The sequence below is a fragment of the Periplaneta americana genome, chromosome 17 (genome assembly GCF_040183065.1).
Source record: "Periplaneta americana isolate PAMFEO1 chromosome 17, P.americana_PAMFEO1_priV1, whole genome shotgun sequence".
In the NCBI taxonomy this organism is placed as follows: domain Eukaryota; kingdom Metazoa; phylum Arthropoda; class Insecta; order Blattodea; family Blattidae; genus Periplaneta; species Periplaneta americana.
The window spans coordinates 109,704,028-109,726,893 of NC_091133.1; the positions used below are offsets into that span (position 1 = coordinate 109,704,028).

The 22,866-nt window shown below is 34.5% G+C and overlaps 3 protein-coding genes across 6 annotated transcripts in view; 2 read left to right on the top strand and 1 right to left on the bottom strand.

Annotated features, from left to right (window-relative positions):
- The window catches only part of BBS9 (Bardet-Biedl syndrome 9), a 399,441-nt gene that overhangs the window by 141,096 nt on the left and 235,479 nt on the right, over positions 1 to 22,866 (bottom strand). The window lies entirely within an intron of this gene.
- LOC138692688 (chymotrypsin-1-like) overlaps positions 1 to 22,866 on the top strand; it is a 54,161-nt gene that overhangs the window by 13,382 nt on the left and 17,913 nt on the right. The window contains exon 1 of one of the 2 annotated variants that reach the window (XM_069815811.1): positions 19,718 to 19,823. The exons of the other annotated variant lie outside the window; for it this stretch is intronic. Within the exon in view, the coding sequence (XP_069671912.1) occupies positions 19,781 to 19,823 (43 nt within the window). The 5' untranslated portion in view covers positions 19,718 to 19,780. Of the gene's footprint in view, positions 1 to 19,717; positions 19,824 to 22,866 lie in introns of those variants that run through there. 2 annotated transcript variants of the gene reach the window in all.
- Positions 1,177 to 16,288, top strand: LOC138692689 (chymotrypsin-1-like). The gene is made up of 7 exons (XM_069815815.1): positions 1,177 to 1,238; positions 4,133 to 4,221; positions 7,309 to 7,400; positions 7,852 to 7,993; positions 12,090 to 12,203; positions 14,653 to 14,796; positions 16,055 to 16,288. Exons 1-7 carry the CDS (start codon positions 1,196 to 1,198, stop codon positions 16,214 to 16,216), a joined length of 786 nt encoding a protein of 261 aa, XP_069671916.1. The 5' UTR covers positions 1,177 to 1,195; the 3' UTR covers positions 16,217 to 16,288.

Sequence of the window (22,866 nt, forward strand, 5' to 3'; positions counted from 1 at the left end):
AAAACCGAATACCTGGTGATAGGTGGAGATGGACGAAATATAAAGTTGCCCCAAGGAATAATTAAAATAGTGAAGGAGTTTAAATATTTGGGTTCGGTTTTGCATGAGACTGGAAATTGTAAAGCGGATATAGATTATAGGATAATGCAGGGCAGAGGAGTAATAAAGATGTTGAATGGAGTGCTATGGAGCAGGACAATAACAATGCAAACAAAAAAGAGAATTCTTGAGGTTATAGTGGAAAGTATATTGACATATGGGGCTGAAGGTTGGAGTCTATCGGAAGGCCAAAAAAAGTAAGATACAGGCAGTTGAAATGGACGGCATAAGGAGAGGTGCTAGAATATCCAGGCTGGAAAAGAGAAGAAACGAGGATGTTAGAAGGATAATGAACATGGAAGAATCGGTGATTGCAAGAATTGAGAATAGACAACTTCAGTGGTATGGTCATGTAAGGAGGATGGATGAGGGGAGGTGGCCAAACGTGCTACTTCAGTGGTCTTCAGCTGGTAGAAAGAAACGAGGAAGGCCTAGAAATTCATGGAGGGCTGGAATATTGAGGATGATGAATGATAGGGGACTAAATGAGCAGGATGGGAATGACAGACGCAGATGGAAAATGGGAATAAAGGGTAACCACTGAAAAGTGGAGATGGCCTCAAAAGTAAAAAGTAAGTAATTTTCCCGAATCCGCATTCCCGAATGTCTATTTTGCTGAAAAATCATTTTCTTGAAATCATATTTCTCACAGGAAAAAAAACACAGTCACTCATATACAAGAAAAATAAATTCCATTTCCCGCTGGAAATTGAACCATAGCCTAAATCACATGCAGCATAAACAGTATCGGAGGTGAAAGAGTTAAGTGGGTCACCCTGTATAGGAGGATACGACAGAGTACACGCCTCTGTAACTAATGCAGCAGATGTGCAATCAATTATTTAAATTCCAATATTTAATTTATATTAAAATACGACCTTACATTTGGACGAGCATTGATTGACGCGATTATTTCTGAGTGACATATATCAAGTGACATTTTAATGGTGATCGTAAATTTAAAATCAATTAAACATGATGAAATAACACGGACTGCACATTAAACTTAATTATGTCTTGAACATGGATATAACTGAAATTGCAGAAATAAGTACTAATTATAATTCCTCAGAATACTTCACGTGGACAGACAGACATGCACCAATATATCCTACTTCTTGCTTTGTGCATAAATCCAGGTACGAAGATTTTACTGATGTTATTATTTTTTCTTTTTGTTAAGTTTACTTATACACGTTTTAACATCTGTGGTCATATCACGTGTTTAGGATCTGTGGGTACACCAGTAGCCCTTTATTACTCTTGTTGAGTTCCTGTTTCTATAGTGTGTTATAGATGGCTTGTGTTCATGCAACTGATTTTAGATTTTGATTGATGTTTATGATATTGGTAACTGAGGCGGTGATGAATCACGGCAAGTACTCGTAAATTTTCAATCCAGCATTTGTCTTTATGACAGGGAAAACAATGAAAATCTCCAGTCAGCTTGGTCGGCCACGGGGTTTGAATCCGGGACCTCCCGAATACGACTCTCAAACGCCTACCGTCTGTGCCAACTCGCTCGGTGATGTTAATTGTTGTGTAGTTGTGGGACACTTACTTATAAAATCTATTTTTAATTTTGCGTCAGTCTTACATAGTTCCATCATTACCATACAAAATACAGATACAATATGAAGAGTATCATGTGTATTTCAATTTCCCTCTTTGCAACCAAGAAAACTAGCGGAGTGACACCTAATCTCAAATTCGTCTCGACAGGAGGACATTTTCATCTCCTCATGAAATTGAAAAACAGGTTAAAATTGTATTTGATCCAATAATAACATAATAGTAATATACGTTGCAAGAGCGGTATGTTGACGTTTTCATGTTCGAGGAAAAGATTGAAAAAGCGAAACGTAGTTGAGCTTTTTTAATTTCCGAGAACATGAAAACAAACATACAGTCGTGTATCGTACATTATTTTGTGCGAAGATCGTTTATTACATACCTGAAAGACGAATTTCTAATTATTTGCAATGAAATCTCCATGTTGGTTTCTGTTTAATGACTGCAACTGCGGAAAACCAAAATATCTTTCTTCAACATTGTTGCTATAAAAGGTTTTCTGTGTTTACTATACTCCAGCAGGCCGTGATATACGTCTGTCTATTTTCCCCAGTCCATAAATGCGAACTTAAAACAAACGGTAAGGTTATGTAATGATTTATTTTTTATTTTAATATTTTATCAATATTATTTATATAACATATTGCAGTAATAACATCGGCATCTGGAATCTTGTTGATTTTTTCACGATTTCCTTAATGTTACTTGTATCAGGAATGCAATAAGTTTCGTGGAGTAGTAGACTTTACTTAATTTTTGCAAATATTTAAAAACAATAATTAACAGTGCAATTTAGGTGAAATTGCAGTGGTAAGTTTCCAATTTATAATTGTTACTATGTTAAACATCTCTAAAAATAATGTGTTAAAAGCCTAAAGCAGTAAAATGAATGTCGCGCTTAAGCGGTAAGAAGAGGGAAATTGTTATGTGTGTTACGTTGGGAATACTGGATGTGGTATTTCACACTTACCGCGTATTGGTTCTGTGCGGAAAACAAGCAAATACGCACGATCTTGCATAAATACATTTGCGTCCTAACCGAAGCGAAATAAACAAGAAAACTGAGTGAATCCATGGTCCTGTAAATTTAAGGAGCAAGAATTTTGCGAGAGGAAAGGTGACTGGAGCCTGATGGCAATCCCATCAACTCCTATGCTGGGGCTACAAAGCATGGAACCTCTGAAATCTAATGACTCTGGAAACAGGGAAGTCACGATTTCTGAAAGCCACCTTGGGTATCTCCATATACACATGTCGAGGCTAGCATACAAACTTGCCAGGGAACCCTTCTTCATAGAAGACCTACGTATGAGGCTCCCATCTACGGAGGGCTCAAAGAAACTTCTACAAGAAAGGGAGAAAAAGAGAAGGGACATATGGTTGGATTTTTATACAACAGAAGCCATGACAAACAGATCAAGATCTCCGACACCTAGTGAACTCAATAGCGGTGCATGGATACCACCACAAAATATGCAAGACGAAGTGCTTCCACGAACCCGGGAACAACTGTGTGGGTGAACTGTGCGAGCAACCGTGTGACCGATACCACGTAATCAAGTGCAAGAAACGAATGAAGTCCCTGGTAGAATTCTGTGAATAATGAACAAGGTGAACAGTTGGAGGGAAATCCTCAGTACAACATTGAGAACAAACAATGTGAGCAACAGAGTGCTAAGTTCAATCTGTATCCTATGCAGCTTAACTACCTTATGCACGACTTGTGCGCATTTATTCTATTATTAATATTCTTCAACATTTAGAGTTTTATTTTATTTTCTGGCTTCTTTTCTTTCCTTTATTCTTTCTCCTTAAACTTTTCCTCTCTCTGGTTTCTACTACCAGCGTACCTTCTCCAAACCAGTGCACAGACATTCAAACGGGTACGAGGAGTTTCCTGTACATTGCTGTGTGTTTCATTCACGTATTGAAGGCAAGCAGTGGCGGTTTCATGTCGCTCTACAAATTCTGTCTCTACAAGCAGTAAGAGGTGATTTCGTCAAGAATGAGGAGTACTTTTTTGTTGTTCTGTCAGTCAAAATGTAATAAGTTTACTTTTCTCAACGGTTCAATTAGAAACATTAATTGCCACGCTGAATAATAATAATAACATATTATTATTATTATTATTATTATTATTATTATTATTATTATTATTATTATTACTGGCCACTAAATATGGGTTTCTATAATTCTTCTGTACGTGCATGAATATTAATATTTTAGATCTTCTCCCTAGAAAAAAAGTGACCAAACCGGGTATCGTGATTACATCGTGTAATCAAAGACATTCATACTGTGTCTAGCTTGAGGGTTAGCGCAATACATCATACCAGGTCGCAGTGCCTCCCTCTCGAAATTCCATTCCATATGTTTATTTTTCCATTCATATTGTCTGATCTCTTGTATAATAGATATTACACGCTTACAGCATTTGTCGTTGTCTGGAATGTATTTACAGATTTCAGCTCGGCAGAAGGAACACAAAATCCTTTACAGCCGAGAATAATTGGTGGAAGGAACGCCACGCAGAATGAGTTCCCATTTGTGGTAAGCGTAATTTTCTACACTTGCTTTCTTTATACCAAAAGATGCAGCTATCTTAGTTTTAAATGACCAAAAAGTGAAATGTTTTTCTTTTGAGCTCACCGATTTAATTGTGGTATTATTCGCAGAATTAAAAACCAATAAAATTGTTTCGAAACGTGCAGGACATACAAAGACGAAGTATCTGCCATTTTCTTACTGATAATTCTGTAAATATTGAGAATAGGACTCATGTTTATATCACATTCTTTGCTCAGAATGTCTTCGGAAATAAGCTCCGTAAAGGACGGTAAATCCTCGTGAATCACCCTATCATTGCTCTTCAAATTCACTTCTTCCTTAGCTTGTAATGTATTGCAATAATAAATAATGTGATGGTCAGGGAAAGGATTTATATGTAAATACATATTTACTTATAAAGCTAATATAATTTATATTTTGCATTATCTTTATGTTTCACAATGTGTAGGGTTGAAAAATCCTACTTTTATTTTCCATATTTTTCCATATTTTAGAGTTTAGTACATATTTTCGTTAATTTCCATATATTTTCCATATTTCATATAAAACAGTCCATATTATATTAGGTTTAACAATAAAACAAAACAAAATTCCATTAACTTTTAAAAATACATTTCAACAATAGAGATTTAAACACATGTTCAGTAATCCCTTTAACATCAGAGTTATTTGAAAATTAGCAGTCCTATCAACAATGGGAAAGTAAGTTACAAAACTGTATTAATTTAATTTAAAATTTTTAACAGACTTCAGTTGTGCAGCTCAACAGTTAAATGCCAGTCAGAGTACACATAGGTTCAGTTTTGTAAATCATACTATAAAGACGGTAAATATGCCAAAAGTACGTCATTCAGTCAATTTAAAATCAAAACTAACAAGTTACATTTCAGAATTTAAAGAAGATGGTTTATCAACTGACAATAAAATATTATTTTGTAATTTGTGTCAGTGTGCAGTATCATCTACACAAAAGTTCCTGGTGCAACAACACATTACAACTAGTAAACATCAGGCCAACAAACAACTAAATTCCAAGCAGAGACAATTGTTTTTAACACAACCAACAACATCGAATGTAAGATCTGAGTTTAACATCGACCTGTGCCGTTCTCTCATCTCTGCTGATATTCCTCTCTACAAACTAAAGAATAAGGTCTTCAGGGAATTCCTTGAAAAATATACTCAACATACAATCCCGGATGAGTCAACACTTAGGAAGACGTATGCTCCATCCATCTACGATGAGACAATACAGAAGATAAGAGATGAAATTAAAGATAGTTCAATTTGGGTTTCCATTGATGAGACTCCCGACAAAGAAGGTAGACTTGTTGGTAATGTAGTTATCGGTTTGTTAAGTGAACAATATTCTGAACGAATTCTTTTACATTGTGATGTTCTAGAAAAGTGCAATAACAAAACTATAGTTAAACTGTTCAACGAAGCTATGGGTATCCTGTGGCCAAAGGGTATTATGTACGATAATGTGTTATTCTTTATTAGCGATGCTGCCCCTTATATGGTCAAAGCTGGACAAGCATTATCTGTTGTATATCCTAAATTGACTCATTTTACTTGTGTGGCGCATGCATTTCATCGTGTGGCAGAAGTGGTCAGAGACAATTTCCCTAAAGTAGATTTGTTGATTTCATCAGTGAAAAAAGTATTTCTCAAAGCTCCCAGTAGAGTTAACGTGTTGAAAGAAATGTACCCTGAAATTCCATTGCCACCAAAGCCAATTTTAACTAGATGGGGTACATGGCTAGAAGCAGTTGAATATTATGCCGAACATATAGACTCTATTAACAATGTTCTCCTTGCATTGGACTCTGAAGATGCAGTCTCAATTGATACTGCGAAAACAGTTACCTGTGACATAAGTGTGAAGAATGACTTAGCTCACATTCAGCATACATTTTCATGCATCATAAAAACGCTCAAAAGTCTCCAAAATAGGCACCTTTCACTATCTGAAAGTTTTGAAATTATAAATAGTACTGTGGAACAACTGAATCGTGGTAGAGGTAAAGTTGCAGATGCAGTAAGAGCTAAGGTGGACACTGTACTTTCAAAAAACCCTGGATATGAAGAACTACAAAAGGTTGTTGCTGTGATGAGTGGTGAATCAACAGTGAAGATTAACTTGGACTTATCCCCAGCAGACATTGTGAAATTGAATTATGTACCAGTTACTTCTTGTGACGTCGAACGCTCTTTTAGTCAGTATAAATCTATCCTCAGAGACAATAGAAGAAGATTCACTTTTCAGCACTTGAAAGAAATGTTTGTAACCTATTGTTATGGTAACAGACAATAAAAATTGTGTTTTGTTGAAACTACATTGGAAGATAAGGTACGTCCATTATATTTTTTGTTTAGTTTGATTAAAATGTACCAATATTTAACGTACATAGTCATTTTTTTATAATTTTAAGTCCATATTTAATTCCATATTTTGGTAAAAATCCATATTTAATTCCATATTTTGGTAAAAATAACTACATATATATTTACATATTTCATATATTTTTAGTCCATATAAATCCGTTCCCTGGTGATGGTATACTGTATTACGTACTTTTCTACGACACAGGGAATTCCCAATTCGGGGAGACAGAAATTAAGAAATTGGAGAAAATGTCAGAAGGGAAGGAAATTAATTTCGGTAAATATATTTTTCGAGAAAATGGATACTCTGGAATACAGTTTCGGGAAATTGTACAGGAAGTAATGAAGCAGTGCATGCCGACTTTCGTAAATATTAAACTACTGTATTTATGAACAAAGATTTGAATATGTGAATATGTGTGGAGAATTAAGTATAGGCCTCTCTGCTTATATCACAGATTTACGAATGAAGTCAAATGTTTTTGGATTAAAGAGAACATTTGTCGTAGTTCAGGAAACGAATGTGTCTATTAAGTGATTTCATTTAAGTCTTTTGAATAATAGTTAAGGAAAAGTTACAAATAGTGATAATCGCAGCATTTTAAACCGAAACATGTAGAACATAATATAATGAGAAAATGACTGTAATTTTCGTAAACAATTTTTGTTTTACTGCTCCAGGTGTCTCTGTTATTTCATGGACGTCCACGGTGTACGGGGACGATTATCAACCGGTTTAAGGTGCTCACTGCAGCTCACTGTATTAACGGCACGTAAGTGATTTCTACCGTTCGTGGGTATACCGGGAATTCGGGAAAGCCACCGAACTTGGACCCAGTGGTATGTGGTAATTCGTTGCTGGTGGTAGTTCTATGTACCGTGGGATCATTGCAGTCCATGGGTCCAGGGTTGATGGAGACTAATAGATAGATAGACTCTTTATATTTTACAAACTGTACCGAGATTAGAATTTTACTGGTATTTTGCTTGCTACATTTTCTGATCGGCGGCCGAGTAACTCAGTTGGTAAAGCAGCTGGCTACGGAAGGTACGGGTTTGATCCCGGGTGGTGACGGGATTTTCTCGTTGTCAAACTTCCAGGGGCTCTACTTCCATGCTCCCCAAGTTCCTCCATGGCGTGTGAAGGGGATACCTTTACATTTTACATTTTCTGATTATCTGAACTTCAAAGAATCGTTCATTCGTGTGCTTTCTCTTTTCAAGGACATGTAATGGATGGACCGTGAAAGCTGGATTCTACATTAAGGGTGACCCAAATACTATTGAACGAAAAGTAAAGTGCTTGAAACTCCACCGTAACTTCGCAGTCAAGAGGTATAAGGCATTCGACGTCGCCATCATGGATGTGAGTTTATATACAGTCTGTGCACAAACTCTGTCCGCACTGAAGCGAACTGAGAATCTGACACTGGCAATCGCAGTTACGTTGGTAGCACGATTCCAGATTTGAAACAAAATTTAACCAATCTCTCAATTATTGTATTTATACATAATTGATATCGGATTTCTAGGTAATTGAATAAAAAGCTATTGATATAGTAAAATTGCTCATATTATACTCTTTGGTTACTTTTAAATAATACTAAAATAAAGCAAAATACTATACTTTTATGGTTACTTTTAAATAGTACTAAAGTAAAGGAAAAGATATACTCTCTTGTTACTTTTTAATAGTACTAAAACAAAGCAAAATATGATAATTTTTGGTTACTTTTAAATAGTACTGAAATAAGGCAAAACATTATACTCTTTAGTTACTTTTATATAGTACTAAAAAAAGCAAAACATTATACTTTTTGGTTACTTTTAAATAGTATTACAATAAAGGAAAACATAATCTTCCCTTACTTTTAAATAGTACTAAAATAAAGCAAAATATTATACGTTTGGTTCCTTTTAAATAGCACTAAAATAAAGCAAAACATTGAAACAAAAAATAACCAATCTCTCAGTTATTGCAATTATACATAATTGATATCTGATTTCTAGATAATTGAATCAAAAACTATTGATATAGTAAAATTGCTCATCACCGTGAATTGCTGGAAGTGTTTTCTTGCCTTTTAAGCCAATTCTGACTTCATACTCTTGAAAATATTTTTAACTAACGTTTCTAAATTAAGTAGACCCTATTATATTTTACGTAATTAGTTACGGTATGTCATTTTTAAGTTTAACACTTGTCTTTGCATTACTCTTGCATAGGATAAAACTAGCCACACATCAGCAGAAATAATGTAAATAATCAAATACGGGGAACATGGCGGCCAGAGTTCCTGAGAAATAATTATTTTATTTCTATATACAGTCCTTCATTAGTAACAGCAACAAAGTTTGCAGTAAAATACTGAATTAGAAGATGTCTTCACCCTTATGAGAATTGTGACTCTAACTGTTTTTCCTCTGTACTCTTCAATTGTAATTTTAAATTTAATATTAATTGTGAGTTTAATTTCAATTGAGGCGGTTAGATGCAAAGGGATGTAAGTGACATTTCTAGAAAAATGATTTAAGTGCATCGAGGGTAAACTAAAGCTTTTAAAATTTCAGTGATAAAGGGACATATCTTCTAACCACACCTTACATTAACATTTAAAAGTAAAACTTCACGGAATTTAAGAATTCCTAGTAACCTTTAATCACATTTTATGGAAATAACATACGCACACTTATATCCCTTTGATTCTGTCCGCATCAATTGTGTTCTCGATTATGTAGTTGTTATTTCCTGGTAGACGGGAAGAGAAAGTCTTATCTCCACCACGTTAAATAAATAAATAAATAAATAAGTAAATAAATAAATAAATAAATAAATAATAATAATAATAATAATAGTAATAATAATAATAGAATATCGCTGTTCCGAAGGAACAATGAAGTTAAGTGGAACATGGAATATTTTTCAGAGAATCAAAAAACATAATCTTATTTATATATAAATACATATATAAATAAATTTAAACTATTAAAAAATCTATATTATGACAATAGAAATAAAGCAAAATATTATACATTTTGATTGCTTTTAAACAGTACAAAAATAAAGCAAAATATTATACTCTTTGGTTACTTTTAATAATACAGAAATAAAGCAAAATATAAACATTTTGGTCACTTTTAAATAGTACTAAGTAGAGCAAAAGATTAAACTCCCTTGTTACTTTTTAATAGTACTAAAACAAAGCAAACTAATATAATTTTTGGTTACTTTTAAATAGTAATGAAATAAGGCAAAACATTATACTCTTTGGTTACTTTTAAATAGCACCGAAATAAGGCAAAACATTAAGTTATACTCTTTGGTTACTTTTAAATAGTACTAAAATAAAGCAAAACATACTCTTTCCTTACTTTTAAACAGTACTAAAATAAAGCAAAATATTATACTTTTTGGTTACTTTTAAACAGTAGGCCTACTAAAATAAAGCAAAATATTATACGTTTTGGTTACTTTTAAATAGTACTAAAATAAAGCAAAACATTACACTCTTTGGTTACTTTTAAATAGTATTAAAATAAATAAAAATATTACATCTTTTGGTTACTTTTAAACAGTACTAAAATAAAGCGAAACATTATCCTCTTTGGTTACTTTTCAATAGTACTAAAATCAAGCAAAATATTATACCCTTTCCTTACTTTTAAATAGTACTAAAATGTAGCAAAACATTACACCCTTTGGTTACTTTTAAGTAGTACTAAAATACAGCAAAATATTATACTCTTTGGTTACTTTTAAATAATAATAAAATAAAGAAAAATAGTAAACTTTTTGGTTACTTTTAAATAGTACTAAGTAAAGCAAAAGATTAAACTCTCTTGTTACGTTTTAATAGTACTAAAATAAAGCAAACTATTATCATTTCTGGTTACTTTTAAATAGTAATGAAATAAGGCAAAACATTATACTGTTCGGTTACTTTTAAATAGTACCGAAATAAGGCAAAACATTATACTCTTTGGTTACTTTTAAATAGTACTAAAATAAAGGAAAACATAGGCCTACTCTTTCCTTACTTTTAAATACTACTAAAATAAAGCAAACTATTATACTTTTTGGTTACTTTTAAACAGTAGGCCTACTAAAATAAAGCAAAATATTATACTTTTTGGTTATTTTTAAACAGTAGGCCTACTAAAATAAAGCAAAATATTATACTTTTTGGTTATTTTTAAACAGTAGGCCTACTAAAATAAAGCAATATATTATACGTTTTGGTTACTTTTAAATAGTACTAAAATAAAGCAAAACATTACACTCTTTGGTTACTTTTAAATAGTAGTAAAATAAAGCAAAATATTATACCTTTTGGTTACTTTTAAATAGTACTAAACTAAAGCGAAACATTATACTCTTTGGTTACTTTTAAATAGTACTAAAATAAAGCGAAACATTATAGGGGAGAGTCGGGTAGTATCGGACATCGGGTAGTATCGGACAGTGCGTTTCTTTCATCTACCACCATATGGTAGTAGGGTAGTACCTGAATGACATGGTTACGTTTCTCTGTGCGACATCACAGAAACGTAACCATGTCAATCAGGTAGTATCATCGTGTGGTAGATGAAAGAAACTCACTGTCCGATATTACCTGATGTCCGGTACTACCCGACTCTCCCTACTCTTTGGTTACTTTTCAGTAGTACTAAAATAAAGCAAAATATTATACTTTTTGGTTACTTTTAAACAGTAGGCCTACTAAAATAAAGCAAAATATTATACCATTTGGTTACTTTTAAATAGTACTAAAATAAAGCGAAACATTATACTCTTTGGTTACTTTTCAGTAGTACTAAAATAAAGCGAAAAAATTATATTCTTTGGTTACTTTTCAGTAGTACTAAATCAAGCAAAATATTATATCATTTCCTTACTTTTAAGTAGTACTAAAATGCAGCAAAATATTATAATTTTTAGTTATTTTTAAATAGTACTAAAGTAAAGCAAACATTATACTCTTTAGTTACTTTTAAATAGTACTAAAATGAAGCGAAACATTATACTCTTTGGTTACTTTTCAGTAGTACTAAATCAAGCAAAATATTATATCATTTCCTTACTTTTAAATAGTACTAAAATAAAGAAAACATTACACTCTTTGGTTACCTTTAGATAGTACTAAAATACAGCAAAATATTATAATTTTTAGTTACTTTTAAATAGTACTAAAATAAAGCAAACTTTATACTCTTCAGTTACTTTAAATAGTACTAAAATAAAGCAAAACATTATAGTCTTAGGTTACTTTTAAATAGTACTAAAATGAAGCTAAATACTATACTTTTCGTTACTTTTAAATATACTAGTCAGATAGGGATGTTTTAATATTCACTCCAATATTGCAAGTGCGTGTTTGTTCTCCCAAATAGCGATATGTAAAAGCATAGAATTAAATGTTATTAATAAATTGATGTAAGAGATATTGGCATGCATTCTGTAGGTTACGCAGCCCTTTGAATTCAACGCTGCAGTCCAGCCTGTTATTTTCCCAGAGTTCCATCAAAAGTTACCAGTTGGAACACAAGCCACCGTAGTCGGCTGGGGTTTAAGCCAGGTGTGTATTATTAAATAAATTTTAATCGTAAGATATTTCTTCAATCTGCGCAGAATGTTACATAATAAAACGATAAATATTTATTATTATTTGGTAAAATTTTTAACAGAGTATATTTATAAATTCGTTCAATATTAAATACATTAAATTCAGAATAAATTAATTTAGTTGGATAATCAAAACTTTTCTTCAAAGAAATTTTAATTATTCGTTTTTTGTAGTAAATTTAAAGAATGAAGATTAATTTTTGTACTTCCACCACAAACAATAATACCATATTGAACAACAGAATGAAAAATGACCAAATATACATTGCGTAGAACTCTAATGGGTAAGTAGCATCGAAGATTAACGAATTTATAAATTGTTTCACGAAGCCTCTCACAAAGATAAATAATGTGATGGAGTCATTTTAAATAAAGATTATTTTAGAATAATCCTATTTTAATTTCTTTGTCAGGCTATGGACTTTTATATATATTATATATATATTATATATATAGGGTCTTTAAAAAATACGGGCATAATTTCAGGTATATATTTCCCACATGTAGACAATCAAAATAGTTCATTGCAACATGTGTCCGGAAATGCTTTATTTCCGAGTTATGGCCTTCACAACATTGAAATTCACCGGAACGTTTTTCTTTCCGCAGGTCGTTGCCGTCAAAGGAGACATTAAGAGGGCACTCTGACAGGTCATTCCGAGGCGAAGGTTACATTCAGTGTTGTGTAGGCGTTAGACTGTGCGACATGTATTAAAATCAAGAGCTGGCAGAGGTACACTTCATGAACGGTAAGGCGGAAGGCAGTGCTGCGCTGGCTCGTCGTTTGTACCAGGAGAGGTACCCACAGCGACAATGTCCAGATCGGAAGACATTTGTACGTCTCCATTACCGTCTGTGCGAGTATGGAAAATTTAACTCTCCTAGTTTAGGAAGGGGACGACCAAGATCTACAACTCCCGAAGTACAGGAGGAGATTCTGGAGGCTGTGAACATGACTTCTTCTATCAGCACACGAAGAGTAGCGTTGCAAGTCAATGTTCCTCATACGACTGTCTGGAGACAGTTGAAAGAGTATCAATTGTATCCTTATCATTTGCAACGTGTACAGGCCCTGTCACCAGCAGATTACCCTGCACGAGTTAGGTTGTCAGTGGTTCTTGCAGCAGTATGGTGTAAATCCGAACTTTCCTGCCTTAGTATTATTTACAGATGAAGCACAGTTCACACGAGATGGCATAACAAATTTGCACAATCAGCATGTATGGGCGTATGAATACCCACGTGCAACTGTTCCATCTCATCACCAGGTGCCGGTATCATTGGTGATCGATTAGTTGGATCCCATGTACTTGTAAACAGACTTACGGGGCAGGCATACACAAACTTCCTGGAAAACACCATACCTCATGTTTTAGAAGACACTCCACTGATCAATCGTCAACACATTCACTTCTTGTATGATGGCGCTCCTGCACACTTCAGTCGTACGGCTCGCCGGTACTTGGATCGAAGGTTTCTTGATCGATGGGTAGGTAGAGGTGGCCCAGTTGCTTGGCCTCCACGCTCACCTGATCTGAACCCTCTCGATTTCTACTTGTGAGGCCATTTAAAATCATTGCTTTATTCGTCTCCGGTGCGTGATTTGGAATCTCTTCGGAATCGAATTGTGGAATGTTCTGAGGACATACGCAATACTCCTGGAGTTTGGCATCGTGTTCGCAGGTCAATGAGACATCGATGTGAGGTCTGTATTTAAGCAGGAGGTGGACATTTTGAACATCTTCTGTAATGATAACGACCTGCGGAAAGAAAAACGTTCCGGTAAATTTCAATGTTGTGAAGGCCGTAACTCGGAAATGAAGCATTTCCGGACACATGTTGTAATGAACTATTTTGATTGTCTACATGTGGGCAATACATACCTTAAATTATGCCCCGTATTTTTTAAACACCCTGTATATTTTCAGATATGCCTAGTAATATAATAAATAAGTATATATAAATTTCAATCATAAGACACATCTGTATGCATGTGTTTATTTGCAAATAAACATTTGCAAACAGATATGTCTTATGATTGAAATGTATATATACTTATTTATTATATGAACTTTTCACACAACCGTCGTACATGAAAGAACATTATGGCAAGTAATGACCCATATAAGCTTGAAAGTTTACGTAAAACGATGATATTTTTTTAAATTTTAATTCGTATTTTTGCTTGGGTGTCAATTTGACCACCACGCTAATACTACAAATTAATTAGCGAATATTTAATTATTTTATTATTTTATTTCAGTATAAAGTCCGGATAGGAATACTCGATGAACCTTACATATTAACTTAATATGTAAAATTCAATGTGAATCCTTCAATGTGTGACGATTTCAGAATTAGAAATTAACAGTAATCAAGTTTTCATGTATTTCTGTCAACAGTTTCAACCAACAATAGTACGTCCGTTAGTGCTAAAATCATTGGAAGTGGTTACCATTTCAAAAAGACAATGCAGACAAATATGGCAGGATTTGCACAGAACGATCTGTGCCATTCAATCTACCACACTGAAGCGTTCCTGCTACGTAAGTTAAATAAGATGTTTTACAAATCCATTTGAACTTGAATAATGTAAATAATTGATTAAATGGCGATCTTACTCGTGTTAATTATATAGGCATGTGCGGCTTACAGCTGTTTCGGAGTTACTTCACACCATCCTCAGAGCCTTCTGTGTCTCAGCGTCATCTCAACTTCGCTGCCTGTTGTGTGGGTGCGTTCGTGTGATGAAGAGTTGTGTCAAATAGTGTGTATGTTCTGAAATTGATCTGTGTTGAGTATTTGAATAGGGTGTGTTCTAGTGTATCTCTATATTTCATATTGTTCTAGTATGTTGTACTGTGTGCAGCCTCAGTGGTATATTCTGATTTGAAAAAGAACAATATGAAATAAACACACACACTAAAACACGCCCTATTCAAATACTCAACACACAGATCAATTTCAGAACATACATACAATTTGACACAACTCTTCATCACACGAACGCACCCACACAACAGGCAGCGAAGTTGAGATGACGCTGAGACACAGAAGGCTCTGAGGATGGTGTGAAGTAACACCGAAACAGCCGTAAGCCACACATGCTTACATAATTAACACGAGTAAGATCGCCATTTAATCAATAATTTATTATCAAGTGTTAAAAGTAGTGTACGAAAGATTCAACATGGTTTGAATAATGTATTTTACGGTTCCAATTGAGGGTAACATTAGTTACTATGGGAAGTACAGCCTCAAAAGTCATACTGGAAAAAATAACATTTTTACACTCTGCTCAGACAAATGTCATATAATGCGTTAAAATAGCGACAATATAGTACTTTAGGCATAATATTTATTTTCACAACTGTTCTAGTTGTCAATGACAATATCTTAATATACTTATAGAAGTGCTGTTTATGTACGTATGTTTTCAATATAAATCTACACGCTTTACCCAATATTTTGGGAGCATATTACACATGGTGCTCTGGACGAATTGACATTCAATACAATCAATTTGTCAAGGTAGTTTGAATGGCAGTATTACCCAAATAGTTTAGTAATTCTTACAGTTTTAATTGAAGTAATCCTAAATCACGAACTTGTTCAATTATGGAAAACGTTTTTTTGTGTACAATTCAGAAAAATCTTATTTCAGCGTATAGTAAACCAGTTCATTCCTTTAAGAGTTTTAAATGATAGCACAAGAAATTTAATTGAAGTGAATTGTTAAGAAATGGATATATTTGTGTTATCTTCTTAGCAATGTTTATTCTTTTGTCTGTTTTCTGTTTAAAGGGCGATTCTGGAGGCCCCTTGATGGTAGGAAATGTCCAGTGGGGCTTAATATCTAGAGGTGTTACCAACTGCACAGCATTTCAACCATTGAGATTCCTGGAAGTATCTATGTTTACGAAGTGGATTAAACACTTCAGCAGAATTCCTCGTCAGAAGAATTGAATCAGAATGATGTTCACAACATTTTTTCCAATGAGCATATTAAAGTTTTGAAATAAACATATTATTACTTTCTTTGGTTGACTTTTTATTTCTATTGGCCTATCAGGAACAGTACCTGAACTCAGTGTCACAAAGCAACTGTCAGAACAGCAAAGACCTTCGTGGACATCATTCCTGTAAATGTCATGATTTCTGAACAAAGAAAACACTACAAGAAATCAGGAAAGCCACGGCGTCAATCATTCCGACAGTAATGTTTTGTGACACACATGATTTCTCCTTGAGGGGCAGACCTAAATGACTTCATAAAGGTGTCTTCATAGAATAAATTGAACTCAATATTGAAACTAATTTGTCAAACTTTAAAAAACATAATACAAGAAAGAAAAATGTCACCTTCTTGTATATTAAAAAATTAACTCGTTCTTATGTCTTGGGTGGTTATCAAATATGAAATCAATATCAACGCAAAGAAAACATGACAACAACATACTGGCTGATGTATCAGGGAGGGAGAAGCTGTCAAATGGTGTTCGAATACTTTAGGAAAAACAATATGACTCTCGATAAGGAATTCCATGAGTTTGTGGAACGGACTGCCATGAGCAATAAAACTGCTGCAATGAATAACTTTCTACGAAACGAAAGCATTGATGCAGACAAGTGCATTGTACAGTGTTGTGATGGCTGTTCAACTTGTACAGGAAAGGACGGTTTCGTTCAAACTTCAAACAATGTAGGAGAAATAGGTAAAAGCTAGTCCTTTTCTTTCACAGTGCTAGCCACAAAGAAAATCTAGTTGTGAATGATTTGAATTGTGTCCCAAAATACCATTTGAAAGTATGCATTTTGTCAATCTCTTAAAAGAAAGAAATATGCCTGAAAATCCCAGTTTTCTTTGAGACACATTATTCTCATAAATAAAAAAGTATATCCATATTCAAAGAACTTTTATGAGCGTTGTCTAAGCACTGCAAGGACTGTTGTAAGATACCTGTACAGCACATATACAGACGTGGACAAATTATTAGACTAAATTAATTATATGTACAACGAAGCTGTATTTATCGGCAGAAATAATGAACAAAATTGTATTTTGCACAGATATAATGAACAGAAAATGAGTCTTGAAGTTAGTAACATTTTGTGAACATTCCCTTATTCTTTATTAACACGTTGATTTTGTCAGGGATGCTGGAAACCAAAGTTTAACACTTTGAGTAACAGCGTCATTTAGCCAGATATCAGACAGTGCTTAAATGAGTCCATGTTTTGTTGTAAGCCTCTTTTTGTTCACTTTCTTCTTCAGTATAGATCACAGATTTTCAATTTCGCTCATGTCCGGTCTTCTTGCAGGCCATGGGAGAATATCTTCTGCAGTATATAATTAAAACACCAGTAGTACCAACAGAGCCAGAAAAAATATACTTAACCATTGGAAAAACATACCAGAAGACGTAAACAATCATATTTACAACAATATAGACTGTGTGAATTATACTGATAGTTGATATGACGAATTATATTATGTTTTCAAGAAAAACGTTTTAGTCTAATAATTTGTCCACGTCTGTAGAAGTTCCTTCAGATACAATCTTCAGGTCGGTTGACAACGCTCTTCAGCATCTTGCGTCACCCAATCTCCAGATTTCTTTCCCTTTCCATCCGCTGATCCTCTTCAAGACCTCACCGTCTCATCTCTTTGTTGAATCCTTCTATCCAGTTCTCCATTGACCCTCCTTTCATTCTCCTCTCTGGTAGCCTCATTATAGAATTTGTTTTGGCAGGTGTTCAACGTGTCCATACCATACTGGATGTAGTTGTGAATTATTTGAATTGTGTCCCAAAACACCAACTGAAAGTATGCATTTTGTCAACCTCCTAAAAGAAAGAAGTATGCCTCAAAATCACAGTTTTCTTTGAGACACATTATTCTCAGAAATAAAGAAGTATATCCATATTCAATGAACTTTTATGAACATCGTCCAAGCATTGCAAAGTCTGCCCTACGATAGCTATATTGGAAATAGAAAGATTTCCTTCAGATACATTCTTCAGGTCGGTTGACAACGCTCTTCGACAACTTCCGTAACCCAATCTCCAGCTTTCTTTCCCTGTCTATCCGCTAATCTTCTTCAAGTCCTCACCTTCTCATCTCTTTGTTGACTCCTTCCATCCAGCTCTGTCTTGGCACTTCTTTCATTCTTCTCTCTGGTGGACTCCATTATAGAATTTGTTTTGCAGACGTTCGTCACCCATTCGTTGAACGTGTTCATACGACATAAGTTGTTTTGTTTATAGTTAATTTCTTTTTGTGTGAGCAGCACATATAATAATTTCTGTGACCTGGAATCTTTTCAGATTTTGAGTTTTCCGCAGATTTTACTTCCACAAGTAATTATACTCTATACGATGAAACATTTTAATACAGGGTGATTTAAAAGACAAACTCAGCTATTAGTGCAGATAGAAAAAAATTAAAGTAAGGGAAAGTTGTTGGAAATAGGTACGTAGTTTTCAATTTAATGTGCTTGAATTTTCAACTTAGAATACACCGTTGAGGCGACACTAGTACAACAAATCACCAATCACATTGGTGCCAAATTAGTGGCTTTTCCGCTAGTTCTACCGAATTTTAGATAAGTAATGTATCGAGTAAATTACGAAATGATGACGGTAATTAGTAGTGTTGCCAATATAAGTTCAGATAAAACCGCTAGTTAAGAATGAAATTCCCCTGAACTCTTATGCCATCAATGTAAAGTAATGTTTCTTTGCACTGTGAAGGATAAATAACCACTAAACTCTGCAAGTAAATTATTTTTCTCCGATAAATAGTGCGTATCTTTTGAACCAGTCTGTATACTGATCGTTGTCCGACATTCGGAATTTCCATCTAATTTCCCCATCCAGTGTACCATCTTGGATTATTTTTAAGCCTAAGTAATTGTATTGGGAACAGCTTTTGAGTTCCATCTCTGACGGTTAGATCTTGCTGTGTGTCGCCTATGCACATGTACGCAGTTAGGCCTACCTGTATATTAATTTCCGTTCCCGTAATTTTCCCGAATCCGCATTCCCGAATGTCTATTTTCCTGAAAAATCGTTTTCTTGAAATTATATTTCTCACAGAAAAAAAACGCAGTCATCCATATACAAGAAAAATAAATTCCATTCCCTGCTGGGAACTGAACCATACCCTGCAGCATATACAGCATATACGCTATAGGAGGTGAAAGAGTTAAGTGGGCACTCCGTATAGGATAATACGACAGAGTACACGCCTCTGTAACTAATGCAGCAGATGTGCAATCAATTATTTAAAGTCCAATATTTCATTTCTATTAAAATACGACCTTACATTTGGACGAGCATTGATTGACGCGAGTGACATATATCAAGTCACATTTTAATGGTGATCGTAAATTTAAAATCAATTAATAGTGATGAAATACCACGGACTACACATTAAACTTAATAATGTCTTGAACATGGATATAACTGAATTTGCAGAAATAAATACTAACGATAATACCTCAGAATACTTCACGTGGACAGACAGACATGAAGCAATATATTCTACTTCTTGCTTTGTGCATAAATCGAGGTACGAAGATTTTACTGATATTATTATTTTTTTCTTTTTGTTAAGTTTACTTATACACGTTTTAACATCTGTGGTCATATCGCGTGTTTAGGATCTGTGGGTACACCAGTAGCCCTTTGTTACTATTGTCGAATTCCTGTTTCTATAGTGTGTTATAGATGGCTTGTGTTCATGTAACTGATTTTAGATTTTGATTGATATTTATGATATTGGTGACTGAGGCGGTGATGAACCACGGCAAGTACTCGTAAATTTCCAATCCAGCATTTGTCTTTATGACAGGGAAAACCATGAAAATCCCCAGTCAGTTTGGTCGGCCACGGAATACGCTCTCAAACGCTACCGTCTGAGCCAATTCGCTCTGTGATGTTAATTGTTGTGTAGTTGTGGACATTTACTTATAAAATCTATTTTTAATTTTGCGTCAGTCATACATAGTTCCGTCATTACCAAACAAAATACAGATACAATATGAAGAGTATCATGTGTATTTCAATTTTCTTCTTTGCAACCAAGAAAAGTAGCCGGGTGGCACCTAATCTCAAATTCGTCTTGACAGAAGGACATTTTCATCTCTCAATAAAATTGAAAAAAAAAAAAAAAAAAACAGAGTGAAATATTGTATTTGATCCAACAATACCTGTTGTGGGATAACATAAATAAATACTTTTTCGTCCTAACCGCAGAAGAATAAACAATTAAATTTAAGTAGTCCAGCCTCCTGTGAAATTAAGGAGCAAGAATTTTGCGAGAGGAAAAGCGACTGGAGCCTGATGGGAATCGCATCAACTCCTATGCTGGGGCTACAAAGCATGGAAGCTCTGTCCTCTAAGACGAAGCGTGTAGGCGGAAACTTCTGACATTATTTTATTAGCGCTTATTTTGTATGAATTAGAATTAGCCCGTAGAATCCCTGTAGGGAAAGGGCCTCTTCGCTGGCAAGGTGGCTATTCTGGCATTCCCGCGTAACCAGTTCGGGAAAGACCCTCATTCTTTTGATGCTGCATCTATCAGTAGTCTCCACTCTCGGCGGTCCTTGGCTGTTGTCGTCCAGTTGGATCCAAAGTGAAGTTTCAGATCGTCAGCCCATCATTTTTTCTGTCGGCCTACGCTCCTTTGTCCGGTTCTTGGGCCCCAGGCTATTGTTTGTACGCCCATCTGTTGTGGTCCATCCTCATGACGTGGCCCGCCCACTTCCATTAGATGTCGCTGCGTCTTTGATGCCTGTCATCTTCCTCAGGTCTTCGTTGCGGATTCTGTCATGGAGGCTGACGCCAAGAATCTTTCTCTCCAACTTTCTTTGGCATGTTTCTAACATTTTTCTTTCTCTGTCTGTTAGAGCCAGGTTTGGGCTCCATATAGTAGGAGAGGAAGGATGCAGCTGTCTAGCATATATATTTTTTTCTTATACTGTATTCTTGGCTTGTGAGGATGAATCTCAGACTCCAGAATTTTGACCATGCTGCCGAAATGCGTCTCTGGACTTCTTTGCGGGTAGCGTTGTTGAATGTCACTATTTGCCCTAGGTAGGTGTATTCGGTGACGTATTCTAGTTCTCTGTTGTTTATTTGTATAATTTCCTCGTTGCTGTTGGTCATTAGTTTTGTTTTCTGGAGATTTAGTTCCAGTCCAGCTTTCTTACTCTGCTGGGCTAATTCTTGTATGCCTCGACTTAATTCATCCGCGGAAGTTGCAAACAGGATGATGTATTTGTATGACTATTTCAAAATAGTATCCAGCAAAAATTAGAATAATATCATTCTGCATTCTTTGTAAATTTCTTTTTTGATCTTCTTTTTACTAATTTTCTCCACCTTGTTTCTATTATTTATTCCCTTTTCTACTCTTTTCTTCCTACCTTTCTTCTCTTCTTTCTCAAAATATATCATATTTTATGTTCATTCTTATTGTCGTTCCTTTAGCCTTTCTTTAATGGAACCTTCTCTCTCTTTTTTTCTCTCTTCCTCCCTTATTTCAATGATTTTTAAGGTTACCAGGAAGTGTAACTCTGCTATAAAATGCATCAGCCCACATTTTGCTCCGTATATCATCAACTTTTAAAGCTATTCATTTACAAATTTTAAGATAGATTAGAAAAACTGTGATGAATATTCTCCGTAAATTGTAATACTCTAGTGAACATATGAACAAAAGCTGAAAACACTGAGATGTAAGTACTAATTTTTCTCGAAAAATCAGTTGAATTTAAATGAAATATTTTTTTTACACAACTTACAAAAATAACATTTAATTCTGGTAAGTAGAATAATTTTGTTATTTTAGTGTGGAGTGTGATTTTTTTTTTTAGAAATGTGAAAAATTATAATATTTATGTGAACATTTTAAAATTTATGTGCAAAGTGGCCCAAAAGTCACTCCCATTAAAATGATATAAAAACACAAAATCGAAAGGTAAAATGATACTTTATTGACAGCTGACATTGATTGATTGATTGATTGATTGATTGATTGATTGATTATGCACAATACGATAGAGTTTACCTTAGAAATATCAATGTGTCAGATGAAAATGAAAGGCGGGTAATTTGAAATTCAGGGAGAGATTAAAATTATAATCTAAGTTCAATAATGAGTAGTGACTTCTAGGTCAACCTCTATGTAGCAGTCGACCTGGTTGGCGAGTTGGTATAGCGCTGGCCTTCTATGCCCAAGGTTGCGGGTTCGATCCCGTGCCAGGTCGATGGTATTTGAGTGTGCTTAAATGCGACAGGCTCATGTCAGTACATTTACTGGCATGTAAAAGAACTCCTGCGGGACAAAATTCCGGCACATTCGGCGACGCTGATATAACTTCTGAAGTTGCGAGCGTCGTTAAATAAAACATAACATTTAACATTTCTATGTAGCACGAGAACACTCCCTTTCAGCGGAGTGTTGGAATCTTGTTAATTTACAACTGTTTTGTATTGTATTTTTCTGGCAATAAACAATATTATTATTATTATTTTATACACCAATTCCCATTCTTTCCTTTCTAACTTCATCTCTTCCCTTAACTTGTTTCCCTAAACATTGGCGAATG

Coding starts and splice junctions, on each gene's coding strand:
- LOC138692689 (XM_069815815.1), top strand. CDS start 1,196: ATGCACCAATATATCCTACTTCTTGCTTTGTGCATAAATCCAG. Junction 4,222..7,308: donor AGAATGAGTTCCCATTTGTG/GTAAGCGTAATT, acceptor TTACTGCTCCAG/GTGTCTCTGTTATTTCATGG. Junction 14,797..16,054: donor CACTGAAGCGTTCCTGCTAC/GTAAGTTAAATA, acceptor TTCTGTTTAAAG/GGCGATTCTGGAGGCCCCTT.